This window comes from Pygocentrus nattereri, chromosome 22 (genome assembly GCF_015220715.1).
Source record: "Pygocentrus nattereri isolate fPygNat1 chromosome 22, fPygNat1.pri, whole genome shotgun sequence".
In the NCBI taxonomy this organism is placed as follows: Eukaryota; Metazoa; Chordata; class Actinopteri; order Characiformes; family Serrasalmidae; genus Pygocentrus; species Pygocentrus nattereri.
The window spans coordinates 26,678,387-26,698,030 of NC_051232.1; the positions used below are offsets into that span (position 1 = coordinate 26,678,387).

The 19,644-nt window shown below is 39.9% G+C and overlaps 1 protein-coding gene across 3 annotated transcripts; it reads left to right on the forward strand.

Moving 5' to 3' along the window:
• Positions 1-8,819: 8,819 nt before the first annotated feature.
• Positions 8,820-19,066, forward strand: LOC108413580 (CD48 antigen-like). Of its 3 annotated transcripts, XM_037533046.1 has the most exons (5): positions 13,163-13,832; positions 14,904-15,242; positions 16,001-16,165; positions 16,296-16,319; positions 18,593-19,066. In XM_037533046.1, exons 1-4 carry the CDS (start codon positions 13,784-13,786, stop codon positions 16,316-16,318), a joined length of 576 nt encoding a protein of 191 aa, XP_037388943.1. In that variant the 5' UTR covers positions 13,163-13,783; the 3' UTR covers position 16,319; positions 18,593-19,066. The 3 variants fall into 3 exon arrangements, with proteins under 3 accessions (XP_017541661.2, XP_017541660.2, XP_037388943.1); XM_017686172.2 differs by lacking the exons at positions 13,163-13,832; positions 16,296-16,319 and adding an exon at positions 8,820-8,924; XM_017686171.2 differs by lacking the exon at positions 16,296-16,319 and having other exon boundaries at positions 13,160-13,832.
• Positions 19,067-19,644: the final 578 nt, after the last annotated feature.

Sequence of the window (19,644 nt, forward strand, 5' to 3'; positions counted from 1 at the left end):
TGTGTGTGTGTGTGTGTGTGTGTGTGTGTGTATGTATATATATATATATTTTTTTTTTTTGACAATACTTGTAAGATGAGGTGTATATTCATTTTGGTTGCACTTTAAATAATTCAAATATAACACCTAAGGATATTAACATGGGTTTTTTGTATATTTGCAGGTCAGTAATCAGTTCCATTTAGTTAAACTCAGAGAAAAGTCTTTTAATGCTTCTTTATCTATTTTACTGTTTAGTAGCACCCCTACATATATTAAACCACACCCTGCATGTATTAACCAAACCCCTAAATGTAATAAACCACACATACATGTATTAAACCACATCTACATGCATTAAACCACACCCTGCATGTATTAGCCCTGCATGCTACAGCTATCTATTGCATGGTTATTATTAAGTGTCAAACTCTTTGATAAATGTAAGCATTCAAATAATAATTGAATAAAATATATTTTTTTAAAAGATGAAAGATTTTTTCTTTGTGTTCCAAGACCTTCCTTAGAATATTTGTTCATCTTTTGGATGCTCTGTTATGCTTATGATGGCCAGACTTCACCAAAAGATCTCAGAGTTTATTTATTGCTGCTTCATTTTGAAAAAGTAAGTCAGAATAAACCACATTATACCTTAATGTTGCTTTGAACCCTCCTTCCTTGTCGTGGGAGTAGACTACAACTTTCTCTCTATTGAAAGTACCACTTCCTGTGTGACTGACTGTGAAACAGCATCTCTTTCAGTTAATCACACACTGACCTCTCATCACCTGAGTGAGTGAACAGTGCAGAAGCTTCATAAGCTACAACAGCTCAATAACTTTCTGAAATTCCTCTAAGATCAGAGCACATGTTCCTGTTGACCTCTACCAATTTCTCACCCCTCTTTCTCTGAACATTCCTCCTATTTCATACATTTTGTTTCATGTCACATGTTGACTCATCAAACAAGACAGAGTATTACATACAGTACAGAGTGTTTACACTATGGAGTCTTCAGTGGGTCTGCAGTTCTGATGTTCCAAAATGTTTCTGAATTTACTGCATAATTATCATTTAAATAAAGAGACAGACAGAAACGAAGCAAAAGCAGGAGGTGTCTACACACCAGGCCTTTTGTTAGTGATATTAGCTGTTTTCTGTACCTTACAATAACATAACGCAAAAGCACAGATAAGCAGGTATTTATATATAAATAAAACAGTTAAACTGAAGCTCAGGATGTTGTACTAACAGTAAACTGAGGTGTGGGAAGTTTGTTATGGTTCCACTACACAGTAACTGAATAACAGAGATTAATTAAAAAGTGATATGAAATACTGAGGACAGTTAGTAGTTCAGTGAAAGTGTAAAGAAGCAGAGAATCTGTCTATAAAGACCACATTTACACACAAAGATACACAGACATGCACTCATGCGACTGTAATACTGAACAAAGCTCACCACTGTACAGATCAATGTCCTGCCCCAGATACAGAAACCCACAGACTCCATTATGAGTTTCAGAGCTGCATTCAGATTCTGCACTGACTGTGAAAGCAGAGCCACTGAGGGTCTAAATACAGTTGAGAGAAACTCATAAATCACAGTGATTGTAGCTGCTTTTATCTTTTTACTGCCTGGAAGACCTTTGAACTTAGTGGCTGTTCTGACCAGAAATTTAATAAATTAATAAATACATTTGCACATTAAAGTACACAACAGTTCTTTCTCTGTGAATTATAAGCTGCATCTCCCAGCTGTCATGGGTTACTCAACACTGGTTTGTAATGAGATGAAGTGTCTGGGGTGTGATTATCCTCTGCTCTGTGTAGTGTATCCCTCATTATCCAGCCCCACCCTGTTTATTATAGACCAGGTGGGCTGCCCTGGTCACATGTACATCACACACTGAAAAATCTCCTGATACCTCGACTCCTGATGACTCATTGGTCTCTCTATTGCCAAGGTTGTCATTTTTTAATATTGTTGCACACACAGATGCTGCTGTAGTCGTGTCATTCTTCTCATGTTAAACATGCATAAACTCTCATAGATGTTAAAAAGGTCATGTATCTTCATGTCTTCTGTTCAGTTCTTGACTTTGGACCCACCATGAAAACTCAAAATATCATTAAAGGATGAAGCTGAACTGACAGGGTGTTTGCTTCCTTTCACACGTTCTCTCAGCGTATTCACATGTTACCCACAGATCCCCACCACTTCCCTTTCACCTGCGATGTGTGAAGTTACTGAATGTTTGGAGGCATTTGACAATAATATGAGCTCATACGGTACTGTGAAGAAGACAGAGCCCAACCTTTAGTTATTTCATTCATCAGTGCATGAGCTTTGTTACTATGAACATTTTTCTGTTTATTTGCTCTTCTTTTTGCTCACTTGCAACCTCAAGTTTTTCATGCTGATTTACTTTAAAAAAAAAGAAAAAAGAAATAATATGAAGATACTGTGTGTGGGTTAAGATGTTTACTTGTGGCAAGGGGTTGAACGACTAAGTAACTTTACATATATGTAAAAACATTCAGACAGCACACGCAGGTCACTGAAGAGACACAAAGTGATAGTGAGTACTAGACAAATTATCATCAGCTAAATATCTGAATAAAGTTGTACAATATATAGTAAGAATGTGAGCTCTGAAATATCTACATCAACAGAAATAGTGCCATCTGCTGATACACTCTGTTGCTGCTTTTTCAAGTTGTTAAAGTTACACTCGTACTGGTTACATAATTTACAGAGAAAGAGGCTTAAAATAGAAAAAAACAACCATTATTTTCAATTTTTGTCATTATTGACGACAGAAGTGACAACAGTATTAATAAAAATTGGCCTCCACATATATGAAAATGTATCATATTAAGGCAGCCAATATCTTTTACAAATCACAAATTATTAACTGGTGCACTTTCATGAAGAAGCAGGATTAGCAGAGCTAATTATCTCAACCCTCTAAACAGTGCTACATCCTGAACACTGTATCAGATTAAAACCTGGCCTTATCCAAGCCTCCTCTCCAACACCCTAAACCTCTGTGCCACATTCAGCACTAACAGCCCTGTACACCACTGAACTCAGCTTAGTTTATTAGAAATTCAGCATATCCCTCAGTCTAACACACTTTCAATGCAATACGTTTAAACACAAATGCAATGATGTTCCTCCTGTTTATTTAGTGTTTTACTTACTATAACTGTTAAAGTGCACTAGCCTTAGACGTATTCTTTACAGCTCCTTCTTGCTCTTTTTGCCCAGTTTTCTCTTGTTGCATTAAAAACTAGGAACTGCCAAGTAGAATATGAGGTGACGTGTTACAAACGACAAAGCCTTTTTGGTGCTTAATGTTATGAACTTGAGACATGAGCCCGCAGGCATTTCTCCAGCTGTCCTCTCTGGCCCTCACCCTGACCTGGGCTCTGCTCAGAGTTAACAGGTAACACCTAAGAAGTTTTTGTTACTGTGTTTTTAAGGTGGCAAAATGACCTCTGCTCTGACTGGTTGCCCTGTACTGTGCCTTCACCAAGAAACAGTCTAGTAGTCTGAATCAACAGATGTATATATAAATGTGCTTTTGTGAAAAAACACCACATTGAGCATGGGCTGTTTCTGCAGCTTAGGTTCTGTATATGGATTGTATTGACTGAAGAATAAATATCCAACTTATGTTTGAAACTGACATTTTACATCAAAATCTTATTTTACATAAGGGGTAAAATCTGTTTTTCATGATGTGGGCCCTTTACACATCCATAAAAACAGGCAGTTTGCAGTACTTTTTACCATGACCTGGTCAAAAACTGTGAGTACAGTACAGTACACACAGGGCTTTGGGGGGCAGGTGTCACTCAGTGGATGGTGGGTGGCGCTGCTGATGTGACCTCACTTATCTGCTCACTGCTACCTGCCCCTCAATTTTATTTACACATTAGACATTGAGGGCCTTGGGGGGCAGTGTGGCAGTGTGCTGTTATTCAGTACTACATTGCCTCTGTCCCTCCAATTTTAATTGCACTGTAGCTCACACACATTCTTTTCATTTCACACAAATATTGAGTGGGGGGGGAGGGGGGGGGGGGGGGGGGGGGGGGGGGTGGGCGGGTCCTCTCACACCCCGGTTTGGTGCACCCTGCCTGGTGGGGAGACCGGCCGGTCATTCGGGGCCGGGGTGGCTGCCTCCCTGGGTTACCGCTGACCCGTGCTGGTGTCCGCCCGCCGATACTGTGAGTCCATGTATGTTCCGTGTGTATACATGAGTGGGTGACTGGTGTGTGCGAGTGTGGGTGTGGGTGTGTGTGGGTGCATGTGAACATGTGTGTGTGGACAGCTGGGCCTGGGTCTATGACTTGCTGAGCCTGGACATCTGTGGTACATGGTGGTGGGCAGGAGTTACCCCTCCCCACCGCTCCCCGCTGCTTGCCGACTCCGCCCACCCCCCCGGGGTATGGGTGCCCTGTGGGTCCCTGGGTGCATGGCTGGACATCTTGGCGTGGTCCCTGCCCTGCTCCCTTGGCGGTTGTGTCCTGAGGGTGGTTTGGGCCTCTCTGGCATGGGGGGGGGGGGTCCTGCCAGGGGTCGGCCGGTCTCGGGCGCCTGGGCCCTCGGGGGCCGCATGCTCAGCTCATGCTGGGGATGTTGGCCTGCCGGGGGGGTGGGCTGCTCATTGCCTCTGGCTCTCCGGTCACTTGCCCTTTGTCTGTGGGCGCTCTGTCTGGGGCCTCCATTCTTCGTCCTCTGGGGCGTGCACGCGTCGGCCGTCGGAGCCGGGTCCTTCCCTATCTGTCTCTGGACCACGGGGGCATGGTTGCGGCTTCTTGCCCTCATTGCTGAGCACATTCCATGACACATGACACGTGAACGCATATACACACATATACACATTGCTGCAAACAGTAGAATTGTGTGTGGTGGGTGGGTGTATATGTATATGTGAATATGTATATGTATGTATATCTGTATAATTGTTTTTTTCCCCTCCCTTTTTTTTTTTTTTTTAACTTACTTATTTATCTATTTATTTTTATTTAGTTGTCTGTTTATTTACTTATTTTATTTGTTTTTTCTCTTTTTTTAATTTTTTAATTTTTTTTATTATTATTTTTTTTCTATTTATTTATTTACTTACTTAATTATCATTATTATGAAAAAAAAAAAAAAAAAAAAAACTGTGAGCTTCCCCATCAGGCAGCATATGAGTTCCTTTTCCAGGGTTACAAATATGTCTAGCGCCACCCAGTGTGCAAACTGTGAAAGACAACATTCATACAGTCACACATACATAGATGTGTTTTATAAATTTAAGTTACTAGAGGAGGAAAACTTTGATTTGCGTGACTAAGGGTGTGTATTTAAGTCTGCATTTCAGTTGCTCTCCATGTAATATATATTAGCTGTTTACTAGTTACCAAATAATTCCTGCTTTAAAGATAATGATATTTTATTTGTTTGCTGTGAGCGCTGTTACTGTATTATTGCCAATCAGTTCTTACACTCTTCACCAAGCTCCAAATTTCCTCTGCCCTCTAATTACTGTTTAGCAGACATTGCTATCCACCATTGCCCCAAGCCTTCGGTTCGGTGAGAGCACAGTAGAGAGCTGAACAAACTCCACATGTTTGAAGAATGGATTCCAGCAGCACAGCTTTCATCTGTTTAATCATCTATACCACAGGTGGACATCTTTTTTATATTCAAAACAGAGTCATCCTTAAGTATACGTATACTTACTTGAATGAAGTAATGACTCAAGTAGAAGTAAAAGTAGACTAGCCAAAAACAGCATTAAAATGTTTCATGTCCAAAAAAGATAAAGAACTGCAGCAGAACCTCAAAGTCCATTCAACATCTTTCTGGGTTCCCTTTGGCCTAAAAGAAATAACTCCAAACCGAGAGATGAAAAACAGTAGTCTAGGAGCTGAACTACCTGATCAGAGTTAATTAAACTAAATAATGAAGTCTTATGTAAATAAAATGGAACTGACTAAAAGAGGATTTCATAGAAGCTAAAGGATTATCATCAGAATCAGAATCAGAAGAAGTTTTATTGCCACTGTCAATGAACAGGATTCACAGACTAGGAATTTGCTTCGGCATGAAGGTGCAACATAAAAACAAGTAATAGGCATGCAAAATTAAGTCCACATAAAGAAATACTCTATGCAAATATATAGATAGAATGAATAAAAATAAAAATACAAAAGGCATGTACAACAGTACTATATACAACAGTGCAGGTGGAGTAGTGCAATTCAAGTAAAGTGACCAAGGCAGGGTTATAAAGAGGTAAGTGATGTGATTATATATTGTTCTTGAGTCCAATGGCAGAGGGGAAGAAACTGTTCCTGTGGCGGGAGGTTCTGGTCCGAATGGACCAAAGCCTCCTGCCCGAGGGGAGTGGATCAAATAGTCCGTGTGCGGGGTGAGAAGGGTTTGCTATAATACGATCCGCTCTCCCCACAGTCCTGGAGATGTACAGGTCTTGGAGAGATGGGAGGCTGCAGCCTATCACCTTCTCAGCGGAGCGCACAATGCGCTGCAGCCTTTGTCTGTCCCTGGCAGTGGCCCCAGTATACCACACTGTGATGGAGGAGCTGAGGATGGACTCGATGATGGCCGTGTAGAACTGTACCATCAGCTGGGCCGGCAGTTTGGCTTTCCTCAGCTGCCGCAGAAAGTACATCCTCTGCTGGGCCTTCTTGATGAGGGAGCTGATGTTCAGCTCCCACTTGAGGTCCTGGGTGATGGTGGTGCCAAGGAACTGGTAACAGTCCACAGTGGTGATGGGGGTGTCAGTAAGGATAAGGGGGGGCAGGGGGCTTGTGGCTTTCCTGAAGTCCACAGTCATCTCCACTGTCTTCTGGGCATTGAGCACCAAGTTGCTGTTGCTGCACCAGGTCACCAGCCGGTCCACCTCGTTCCTGTAGGCAGACTCATCACTGTCTGAGATGAGTCCAATAAGGGTGGTGTCGTCTGCAAACTTAATCAGTTTGACAGAGTCATGGATGGAGGTGCAGCAGTTGGTGTACAGGGAGAAGAGCAGGGGGGAAAGTACACAGCCCTGAGGAGATCCTGTGCTTAAAGTCTGCGTGTCCGAGACAATCTTCCCCAGCCGTACTCGCTGACTGTGGTTCGTGAGGAAGTCTGTGATCCACCTGCAGGTGGAGTCGGGCACATGGAGCAGAGAGAGCTTGTCCTGGAGCAGAGTGGGAAGGATAGTATTGAATGCAGAGCTGAAGTCCACAAACAGGATCGTAGCGTAGGTTCTTGGGGAGTCCAGATGCTGCAGGATGAAGTGGAGGGCCAGGTTTATGGCATCATCTACAGACCTGTTGGCTCTGTAGGCAAACTGCAGGGGGTCCAGAAGGGGGTTGGTGATGGACTTGAGGTGGGATAAAACCAGACGTTCAAAGGTCTTCATGACTACGGACGTCAGGGCCACAGGCCTGTAGTCATTAAGTCCTGTGGTGCGTGGTTTCTTGGGGACAGGGACGATGATGGAGGACTTGAAACAGGCTGGGACATGGCAGGACTCCAGGGAAGAGTTGAAGATTCCCGTGAAGACTGGGGCCAGCTCATCAGCACAGTGTCTCAAGGTGGCAGAGGACACGGAGTCAGGGCCCGAAGCCTTATGTGGATTTAGCCTCTTAAACAGCCTGTTCACATCCTCCTCCTGGACTGAGAGGGCAGAGGGGGCAGATGGGCAATCCAAAGTGGTTGAGTGTATTGTGGTGTGGGGGGTGGAGGATGGGGGGTGTGAGTCCATGACTTCAAAACGTGAATATAAGTCGTTAAGGTCGTTAGCCAGTTTGAAATCTTCTGAACAATGAGGTGCTCTGGGCCTATAGTTGGTGATCTCTTTCAGCCCCCTCCATACAGTGGCAGAGTCGTTAGCATAGAACCGCTGCTTCAGACGAGCATTGTACTTGGATTTAGCCTTTAACACCTCCCTGCTAAATTCATACTTTGCACCTCTGTAGCTGACACTGTCTCCCTCTCTGAAAGCAACCTCTTTCTGCTGGCGAAGCTGTCTGAGTTTTGGTGTGAACCAGGGTTTATCATTATTAAAAGTGATTCTGGAGCGTGATGGGATGATGCTGTCTTCACAGAAATGTATATATGACGTCACGGTATCTGTGTATTCATCTAAACTGTCTGTAGAAGCCTTGAACATGTCCCAGTCTGTGGTGTCCAAACACGTGCGTAGCTCCTCCACAGCTTCACTGGTCCACTTTTTATATGTCCTCACGACAGGTTTAGAGAGCTTTAGTCTCTGTCTGTACGCAGGGATCAGGTGAACCATGACATGATCTGAGAGTCCTAAAGCCGCACGGGGCACAGCACGGTAAGCACCACTCACTGTAGTGTAACAGTGATCCAACGTGTTCCCCTCTCTGGTCGGGCATGTGACAACCTGTTTGTATTTCGGTAGTTCATGATTAAGTTTCGCTTTGTTAAAATCTCCGAGGATTATAACAAGGGAGTCCGGTAAAGACCGCTCCACGTCCATAATCTGGTCCGCCAGAGCGCGCTCAGCTTCGTGCACATCGGCGCTCGTGGAATGTAAATAGCGGCCAGAATAAATGAAGAAAACTCACGTGGGGCGTAGAACGGCTTACAGTTAATGAAAATGTATTCCAGAGAAGGAGAGCAGTGTTGGGAAATCACTGTCACATCGGAGCACCAGGCGTTGTTGATGTAGAAACAGACTCCTCCACCTTTCGTTTTACCTCCGGCAAGTTCCCGTTGTCTGTCCGCGCGGAGAAGCTGGAATCCCTCAAGATGGAGCGCACAGTCCGGGGTCTGTGTGTTCAACCACGTCTCGGTGAAGCACAACACACTAGAGGAGGAAAAGTCGCTATTTCTTCTCATCAGCAGCGCTATCTCGTCCATTTTATTGGAGAGTGAGCGGATGTTGGAGAGGAAAATCCCAGGTAGGGGCGTGCGCGTCCCCCGTGTGCGAAGGCGCACGAGTACACCAGCTCGCTTCCCTCTTCGGCGGCGTCTCACTTTTTTGTTTATAAAGTGCACTAATAATGCAGCAGGCACTAGAAAAACTGGTGAAATGTCTGTAGGGGTTGTTCTGATGTTTAGTAGCTCCTCGCGGCTGTAGGAGCACGAAGACACACGAATAACGCACAAAAACAAACAAAGAGCACCCGGACGCCAGGGCAGCCTTACGTGGCGCAACACTAATAAATTGATTTTAAACTGAGACGCTAATGAAGCAGTGAGAATGGTGGGTCATCCACTGTTGCATATGTAACCATAATGTATTTAAGAGTAGCACTCATTATGGATTATATGCCAGCATTTTGCAGACGTCTTGATATGCAAATTTAATACAGTTGTGCAGAAGCCTGTTTATTCAGTCCTCAACTGAAATAAAAAAATCTTAAATTCAGAAGCCATTGGTACCTTAAACACTACTAGATTCAACTAGACATTAGACATCACAAAGTGTGATTGTAGGAACAAAGTATCTCTTTCTGCTACAGCACTGCCCATTTCCTTTGTGGGCTCTGTGGTGAATGACCCTTCAAAGTAACTGGGGTGCAGGTATAATGTTTAGTTTAAAAGTTAGCAAAGGTGAAAACAGTCGCAGATCACTGTCCCACCAAATTGTCCTTTCTTTCCATGTCCTCGTTTAAAGTTTTGCTCCATTTGAAAATGACAGCTACTCTATACACTGTGTGAATATTTCATGCTGAATAAAGCAATAGAAATAGTCCAGAATTACTTGGAATAAAACATAATTACATTAAATACATGAAAGTTGATGAATTCACAGCTGCAAATATGTGAGGTTTTGTTATGTTGATCATATATATATATGATATGATATCAAATATATGATAATATAATCCAGTTGAATTCTGGCTCGGCTGAATTTAATAAGTCAGTTTTCTCAGAACTAACAGTTACTGATAAGGTGTTAAAAGATCAAAGACACACTCTGAATCAGTGATGTTTGATACAGAATGCAATGTGTAATGAAATACTCAATAGACTGAAATGTTGAGTTGGTGAGGTTCTATTTGTTTACAGCAGTTGGTGCAAGAGTTACCTCCTTAAAACCATATCGCTGTTGACAGAACAAAACCCCATATCTCCGTTTTTGTCATTTTTCAGTTGTTGATGTGATTTGAAAATGCCTGTTGTTTTTTTTCATAAAAATTTTTTTCATTTTAAATTTCATAATGAAATGACCAAATGACCATCTCAAAATGACTTGGAACAGATTCTGGTTCTATTGACTTACATTAAAAGTAAAGTATGTTTTGTTCCTTCTCCTATAAGTTATCATTTTGGACATACAAGATTTTGTTCCGACAACAGCGATATGCTTGTTATTTAGCTATTAAGTAAGTAACTAGACCACATTTAGATATACACATGTTTTATTTAGAAGCTACTCAGACAACATAACTCGACATTACAGAACTGTGTTATAATAACACAGGCAGGTCAAAATTACTACTTTATTATTTGTATAGTGTCTTTTACTAAATGAAAGACGAATATTCTAATCAGAGATGATTACAGAAAGAAGCAACTAAGCAAATCTTTTTTAGACTAGTTGCTCTGACTGTTTGTGATTTACACTACTTTGTAATTCCTATTATATTTTACTTTGTACCTCGCTAACGTCAAAACTGACCTGGCATATATACGATTGCTGACTGAAGCCCACCTGTTTCTGCGTAAATCGTAATGCGTAAATGAGGTAGAGGGGGGCTGATAAGTTGTGCAGCAGCAGAGGGGCTACAGTCAGTAACTGTAAACATGTTAAGTGTATGTGGTAGGTGTTTCTGATAAAGTGACCAATACATTTTGGTAGGTATTTCTAAAAAAAAAAAAAAAAAAAAAAAACTGGGTATATTTGCTGATGAAACTACAGCTGACCAGCTCACATTATTCAGTGAAAGTAAATGGTATCCCCATGACTGCCCCAAAAGTAGGGTGTCCCTTTTGCTGTAAGTCTGCTTTCCTGGAACAATTGGGCAAATGTAGGTCTTAAAACAAGCATAAGCAAATGTAATCTGAGCCTCTAGTACTGTCAGCGAAGTTTGAACACAGATAGTCTTTGTTGTTTAGGTTTTGTGTTTTAGTAAATCTTGTCACTTTAAACATGAATATCGTTTTTTTTTGCAACAGAGGAGAAATGGCAGTAGCACCAGAGTGTCCAGTGGTGTCCACAAAGGGCCAGAGTGACTGGAATAAATGGAGTTCAGAGTGATGCTCACATACTGTGGATTTATGGACCTGAGATTGTAAATAGCAATATAGTGGACAGCTTGGTCACTGATGGAAAGCCTAGCACAGATTTTTACAGAGACAGATTCAGAGACAGACTGCAGTTGGACAGAACCAGTGGATCCATCAGAAAAGGTTCTCTACCAATGTAAGGGACATTCACAGAACCTTCACATCATGTGGTTGTTCAGACGATTTTGCACGTTAGCTGTGTTTCCCTTCATATGCATAAATTACGCATCATGTGACAGTAAGAGAAAAGTTACAAAGACAACAATATAATATTTACTCAGCATAGACATTAACACTGAAACTCCCGATAGATTTTATACCAGTAGTGATCAGTAATATACAAACTCCAGAATCTTCTCTGCTGATGTTCCTGATGGTTAAAGATCCACTGGTTCTGCTCAGCTGCAGTCTGTCTCTGAATCTCTCACTGGGATAATCTGTATTAGTCTCCCCTTTAAACACCAGACTGTTCATTGTTATCATCTCTACATTCTCACATCTACAGAACGACAATAATAATGTAATAAAGCACCACTTTTTATTGTGATATTTAAAAAATTGTGATATGCTATGCACTGATTTTAACTGCAACTCATTCCTCCAGAAATATATTTCACTTCTATCTATTGAAATTGATTTCGGCAGAGTGAAATGGTGCCATCTTGTGGATTGAGAGAGAAATGCATTTTGATAACCTTCACAGGAAAGACTAAAGAATGCTGCAGCACTTGTTCTCTCATGCTATTGATCTTTATAGCACTCTATTTTTATTTTTATTGTTTTTCCCCCTTGGTAATGCCTCAGCTCTAGAGGACTTGAGTATATTTGTTAGGAGAGGAATCTTCTTTGCACTTGGTAAAATTTCAGTCACTACCATTTTTTATTTTAGCATGTTATACATTGTTGGTAACAGCATCTAGACTGCTGTGTGGTTGGTCATATCACTCACTTTAGCTTCAGCATTTTATTTGACAAAGATCAAAATCAGAGGTGTCCAATCTTCTCCAAGGGAGTAGGGATAGTGTGGGTGTAGGTCTTCCTTCCAAACAAGAGCAGCACACCTGATTCCACTCACTTAATCAGTCAGTCTCAGTCCTTAAACAACTGTTCATGTGTTCTGCTCTGCTGCACCGAAAACCTGCAGCCATACCGGCCCTTTGTGGATAAGATTGGACACATCTGATCTACTGTAAATGATCCCAAAAGAGAAAATAGAGGATAATTCAGTTTCTATGCTGACAGATGACACTGCAGTCCCAAACATCACACAGATACACATTTTTAAATTAGGCCTACAGTGAAATAATTGGTGACAAAAACAGACTTATGAGTGAGTGATGAGCATTAAAAAAATAAATACATCCATGAATAATTTCCAAAACTAATTTTATAACCAGCGAACAGTTTTGTGACTTTTGTGAATGTCAGTAAAATCTAAACTCCAGAGCATGTGTTTGTATTTGGTTCTTTAAAAGCTTTTTGACAAACTGACTTGACCTTTTGGTGCCAGTGTTCGTGCTCTCAATCATTACTTAGACCTGCAAGACCAAACTGAACTAAGAAAAAAATGACAAATAAGAATAACAGAAATATCAAGTTGCTATTATAGTTTGTGTATAATCTATGCTGGACTGCATTCTTTGCATAACTCACATTCCTGTACATTTCTCTGTCTCTCTCATACTGGCTTCTCCTATTTATTGAGTTATATTGACTCTTGGGCTAATCGTGGATTGTTGTCTTCTTACTGTATTACAGTGGTCACACTCTGTGTCATACTGCAGGAGGCCCTGGAGAGATATTGTGTATAACACTGTGATAAAATAAGGTACAACTTTTGGTACAGTTTCATCCCCTAAAAGAACGGTAAAAGGTAAATGTGCCCTCAAAAGGTACAAAATGGACCTTTTTGTACATTTTTTTTTACTTTAGTTTTACTTTTTTTAAATTAGTTCTGAATGTACATTCCATTCAGTTTCTTAGGGGAAAGATGAGTTGACTACAGTTCCTAGCTATAGTTACTGAAAACATACCACCCCAGGGACAACATTTCCACCTCAAAACATACAGTTTATTACCTTTCTTTCTGACAGTGTTTGCTTGGTATGAGAAAAACATCTAAAACGTAAAAGCTTATGCACAGCACTGGCCGTTTAATTGGAAATTAAATCGGCATTAATTACTATACAGCCAGTGCTGAACTTTCAGTATCAGAAACTGGCAGCTGAAAGTTAACTTATATTTAATAATGGGTGGGAGTTCTTATTACTGACTGTCTTAATACTGAATCATCTTAACGGACACTGTTGTGTCCCAGTTGTTTGTATAATGGCCAAACAGTAAGTTTAAGTTCATGACAGCTATTTTATCTCTTTATGAAATGCATGATGCACATGCCCAGTCTTGCCCAGCCTACTGCATGTACATGCCTGTTTGTTTTTTCTGTAAAGCTGAGAAGAAGGTTCACAGCAGAGTACAGTAGTCAGTTCATGTAGATTATTAATAAAAAAAACGACACATTAAAATGATCATGGAATACAAGATACGTCGAGCTCTTGCCTGCCTCTGTTGCTGTAAGTTTGCTTTCTTGAAACTATTATGAGCTAATGTGGGTCAGAAAATGTATAGAACTGAACCTTCTGTGCTGTTAGCCTGGTTTCAACACAGATGTTTTCGCTGTTTGTGTTTTTAATTGTTAAAGTATGGAGTCATATGCTTGATGATTTTTGCTGGATGTTGCTTGAATATGTAAGGAGCAGTGAGATCAGTGGGATGTTTATTTTAGTTGAACTTTTTTCCTCAGTGTTTTACACCTGTATCAGTGATATTACAAGCGTCTAACAACTAATGTTGTAGCCTAGTTTATTAAGGGTAGTTAACCAGCTAGTTTAGTAGGTCTAGCAGATTTATTTGCTTCTTTAAACTGCAGAAGCTTCTACATCTAAAGGTGGACTTCTAAGTCTGTGCAACACCTTCATATGTCAGACACTTTCATATGTCATATCGCTAACTGCGGTTGCCAGGTATCTGGACTGGAGAGTCCATTTCAGAGTTTTGTTGTCTTCTTGGTGCTGCTGACCGGAGGTTAAAATGACCAATCTCACTAGTAAAGGCATTAGATTTCTTGTTGTAGATAAAATTGTGCTTCTCTCTCTCAGTCCCGTTAAAACACAGGCTACTGAAGATTATGCTGTATGGTGTGTATACTACTTATGTTTCAGTAGGTTCATAAGTCAAGTATAATTTCTACCTAGATCATTTTTGTTTTCATCTTGACGCTTGAATCTCTCTTTTATTCATGAAATCCTTTAAGAGGGAAAAACAAGGGCGTACTATTGCTGAACAGTCTTATATAAGGTCTGTAAGTTTATATAAGTTAGTGAAGTTAATAAAGAAGGCAGTTACAACACTGTCATGATGCTGCATTATGATTGTGGAGACTTCTAAAACAGTGAGATATTATTTACTCTAATTTCTAGCCACCAGCTGTCCTTGTGTTATAATTTTATGAAGAATGGACCAATAGTAAAGGTCTAGAATTACAAGGAATAAATGACTTCTCCATTCATTTCCATTAAAAATTATGTTTTTTTTTCTTCTCCTATATTGATGCCTTTTTGGACTTTCTACTTACACTGTTTCAGGTCTGCTGTGCTCAGCTGGAGAAGAGGTTGTCAGACTGCAGGAGCTGGAGGGAAACACTGTAACCATCCATACTGGATTAACTGGAGTTCAGAGTGATGCACGGATATTGTGGTTTTACGGACCTGAGACTATAAATAGCAATATAGTGGACAGCCAGGTCATTGATGGAAACACTAGTACAGATTTTTACAGAGACAGATTCAAAGACAGATTGCAGCTGAACAGAACCAGTGGATCTTTAACCATCAGTAACATCAGCAAAGAAGATTCTGGAGTTTATATATTAGAGGTCATTGCTGGAAACACCTCAGTCTGGAGTTTCAGTGTAAATGTATGTGGTAAGTAAATGGTACATTGTTATATTTTTCCTTAATGTATTTCCTCTAGACCAGTGGTGTCCAACCAGCGTGTGAAATACCCCCTGGTATTTGGCTGGACGGGGCATGTCAGGGGGGCAAGGGCAGGGGGTGTTCCCATGTTGATTGGCTACTTCAGCTTTAGTTGGCTGCTTATTCACCCCCTGTGGCAGGGTTGATGCTTCAATGGCACAAAATTTCTCTTTCCACTAGTCTCCTGGGAATTTGGAGAAAGACTTGGGCCCCATTACATCTGGTGTAAGGCTACCACAGCATTCCACAATAAGAACATCATACTAAAGTTAAACATGGTGGTAGTATGATGATGTGAGAATTTTTTGTTGCTTTAGGGAAACTTGCCATAATTGACAAAACCATAAATTCTGCTCTCTAAAAAATCCTGCAGGATCCTGTCTGGTCATGTGACATGAGTGATATAAATGTTACAAAACTTTTTTTAATTTAATGAATAAAATAAATCATTTACTCAGAAGAACACTATTGAGTGTATTATGAGATCTCATACACAAACAATATTATGAAGACATCAAGGAATGGAGACTTGGAATACATGCTATTTATGAGCCACAGTAAATATTAAATATGCCAAAACTTCATAAAAGCCACTGCAGCATAACATCTAGAATAGAATAGGCTTAATCTTTTCACTGTTCATTGTATTTCTGTGTGCGACCTCTTCAGCAACTGTCTCATCTGTTCTGTTGTTTTGTATTTCACAGCTCCAGTATCACAGCTGAGCGTAAGAAGTCAATCTTCTAAGAAACCCCAAAAGTCACTGGCTGCTGTTTTGACACCTGTTGGGCTTGAGATTGTCGCTATATCTTTATTAATATTTATGTGGTTCTGGAAAAAAAGATCAAAGGAAAAGGGTCAGAAGGAAGAAGGCAAGAAATACATATTCTGGTTTTGCAATATCAATTAACTTTTAGTTGTTATTTTTACATGACAGAGCTTTTACATATTGATACACTTGTACACTAATCTGTTTTTTTATTCTCTGTCTACTTTCTGAAGATAAATCCAACGGAAGCTCATGAGGTTAGTTATTTATAAATTTAATAACCAATATTCTTTTTAAAAGGGAGCGCATCTGATTTTGCAAATTACTTAATACTTCATCTGTGAAAATGTCATACATGGTTGATCATAACACAATTTTGCACAGTTGCTCAACCTGTAGATGGGAATTAAAAGGTAGCAGCTCTGTCGAAGGCCAGTCAAATGAGAAGATTTTCAGCAGTTAAACAATTGAATTGATCGACTTTTCATTTTTTCCTGAGTTCTTGTAAATCGGAGTTTAATAAATTAATGTATTGCTAAATACTGGAAGAGATGGGAAGAAAGAAGCTGAAGGAGACTGACAGGACTGAAGGAGCAGATCTGATGGAGGTTATTTAAGCCTTCTATTACAATTGATACTGAATTTGACTGACCTTAACTGAGAAAGTAGATCACTATGATCATGAAATTCTGTCACTTTATTAGTTTATTAAACAAGAGCAAATCACGCTCTTTCTAAATGCACCTGGACTGAACTGATCTATATTCTCTGTATTTGATTAATACATTTAGGTGCTAAGAGAGAGGAGATAGCATTGCTTGACTTTCAGAACCTTCACTTAATCTATGCTGCTGTAAATGGGGATGGATATAGTGTTCAAGTCATACTAGATCTGGGCATAATACAAACTGCAAAGAGACAGATCTCCTATGTGTCAGTTTGACCAAATTGCCATTTTTGATCACTTTTCTGGCTGTTGCTACTAAAAAAGTTGATGATAAACATTTTGGGGCCATGCCCCTGACCCCACTCGTACAGGCTTAACTCCCTTATCCATAGACCTCTGGTGATGCCTCCCTTCTCAAGCTGTTACCCAACAAATTCTACACTTCATGTCATTTTTTGTGATTAAACAGCGTCCCACCCACATCAGCCAAACATTTTTGATATAGCAGTGTACCGATTGACAATGCAAGCATACTGCAGGTAACTGGTCTGCCAGATTTATCTTACTTGTTGAGACGTGTGTAACTCAGACTGCTTTAGATTTCACTTTCTTCATCACATTCGCACACCAACATTACACTCTCTTACACTCTCATTTTTATAAAGAATGCACTATGATTGACTTCACTATTATTCAGATGTAATTCTATTATGTGTGTTGAGAAAATGGTAAGAAATTCAGTGCCCGATGCAAATACTGCCACCCATGGTACATGAACAAAACGCTCTGTAAATAACATTTTTTATTGCTGATCCTTTTGATCTTTCATTTATAACTTTAACAATATAACTGCGAACAACTAAGGATAAAAAGAAAAACCTACATTTCATCACGAAATTTTTTTTTTTTCAGAATTATTGGCACCCCTTCATTATCTACTTTGTGCAGCCTCTTTTTGCAAAGATAACAACTCTGAGTCTTCTGTAAAACTCAGTGAGACACAAGAGAAACACAAGGCGAATAATAGGAGACCTTTCCTCTACAGAAGCCCTCCCGATCCTTCAGAATTTAAGGCCCATGTCTGTGGGCTCTCCTCTTCAGCTCATCCCACAGCTTTTCTATAAGGTTTAGGTCAGGGACCTGGGATGGCCATAGCATGTTTGTGTTGATTTTGAGGTGTGCCTTGGATCACTGTCCTGCTTGAAGATCCAACCATGGCTCAGCTTTTTCCATGATAGCATGTATCCAAATAAGCTGTCCAGGACATCACAGATTCATCCCCATATTTTTGTGCATGGGTATCTTGGTCCATGCCAAACCCATCTCTGCTGTTTGTTGCCAAAAAACTCTATTTTGGTCTAATCTGACCACAGAACACAGTCCCACTGAAAGTCTTCTGGCAACCCTTCAAAACATCTTGTGGATATGTAGTTGCTATTGTAGTTTGGGAGATATTCTGACCCCAAGTCCTAAGTAGTGACACCCAGTTTAAACCCTTGGAGATTCTTTGGCCACTAAACTATCCTCCTCACTGTCCATAGGGTCAGTATAGACATTTGTCCTCTTCTCAGCAGATTCATCATCTTTTTTGCTTTAAAAGTCTTAATTGAGGCACACATAGATTGGAGAAAAATATTTAACTTCATGGTAAGATAAACAGAAGTTTTTCTTTTAGTCATTGTACTTTAAAATGTTTGAATACATCAAAACGATAAGCAATAAAAATGTTTTACTGCCTATTTTTCTGATTGTTTTGAACAAGTTGGGAAAAAAATGGAGAAAACTCACCCTAAAAAATGTATACTATAAAATAGATTTGAAGTGCTTTTGAGGTCTGATTTTGCTTTGTTCTGTGTTTTACAGGGAGCAGCGCTGAAGTGACAGAAGAGCAAGACCAGAGTGACCCAGTGAAACAGCTATCAGGATGTAACTCTGTATTTCTGCAGCAGTAAATCCTTATTCTTTAGTACTTATACATTCTTTGCTGACCGCTGCCTTATTTTGTTTATTATAGCCATTTTTTGTAGTGTTTGCTGACCACTGCCTTGTTTTATTTAGTATAACCTTTTTCATAGTTTTTGTATATTTTTTGCTGACACCTGCCTCAATTTAGATAGTATGTGGAATGTTTTTTAGAGTTAGCCCAAATCAATTACTGTGTACCAGCATGTACAAAATTAATTTCTGTAAATAATATTATTAAATTTAAAAAAAACCTCCTGCATTTGCTTGACATGTTCTTTCAGCTTTTAATTTTACATCATTGTAACACTGTACGAGGGTATTGTATTGATATTTGTGTTAATAAAGTGTTTTTGAAGGTGGAACTGATATTGACATTAATGTAATGTCATTTTTTCCCCCCATGTTATTTTCCTCCCATTTTGATTGGTCCATTCATCATGAAATTTTAATACAATAAAAAGGGTAACTGGAGTTTTCAAACCAAAAACATGCAAAATTATAAGAACAAATAATGAATGAATGAATGAATGAATGACATTGAGATATAAAATGTTTGAATAGCAGAAACTAATATTGTATCTACACTCCCTATAGGTGAACGTCCTAGTTCTACAATGACAGACTGAATATCATCTGTTTCTCTGCATGCTTTATTAGCCCCCTTACACATTTCATAGCAAAAGATGAGCTATCATCTCTAACTTTACATCTACAAGGTGACCTGTTTATTTAATATTGTAGACAATGAGTGCAGACAGTGTTTAAAAAGCATGTTTTAAAAAAAAAAAAGTGTTTAAAACCAGCACCACTTGTACCAGCACAAGTATCACTGCTGTGCTGAGAATGATCCGCCTCCCAAATAATACCTCCTATGGTCCTGTGGGGGTCCTGACCACTGAAGAACAGGGTAAAAAGGGGCTAACAAAGTATCATCTTTGAAGAATCATCAT

Bases quoted from the DNA above. Each gene is read 5' to 3' on its own strand.
- LOC108413580 (XM_017686171.2), top strand. From the start codon at position 13,784: ATGATCATGGAATACAAGATACGTCGAGCTCTTGCCTGCCTCTGTTGC. The intron at 15,243-16,000 runs GTAAGTAAATGG...TGTATTTCACAG, and splicing joins TTTCAGTGTAAATGTATGTG to CTCCAGTATCACAGCTGAGC. The intron at 16,166-18,592 runs GCAAGAAATACA...TGTGTTTTACAG, and splicing joins AAAGGGTCAGAAGGAAGAAG to GGAGCAGCGCTGAAGTGACA.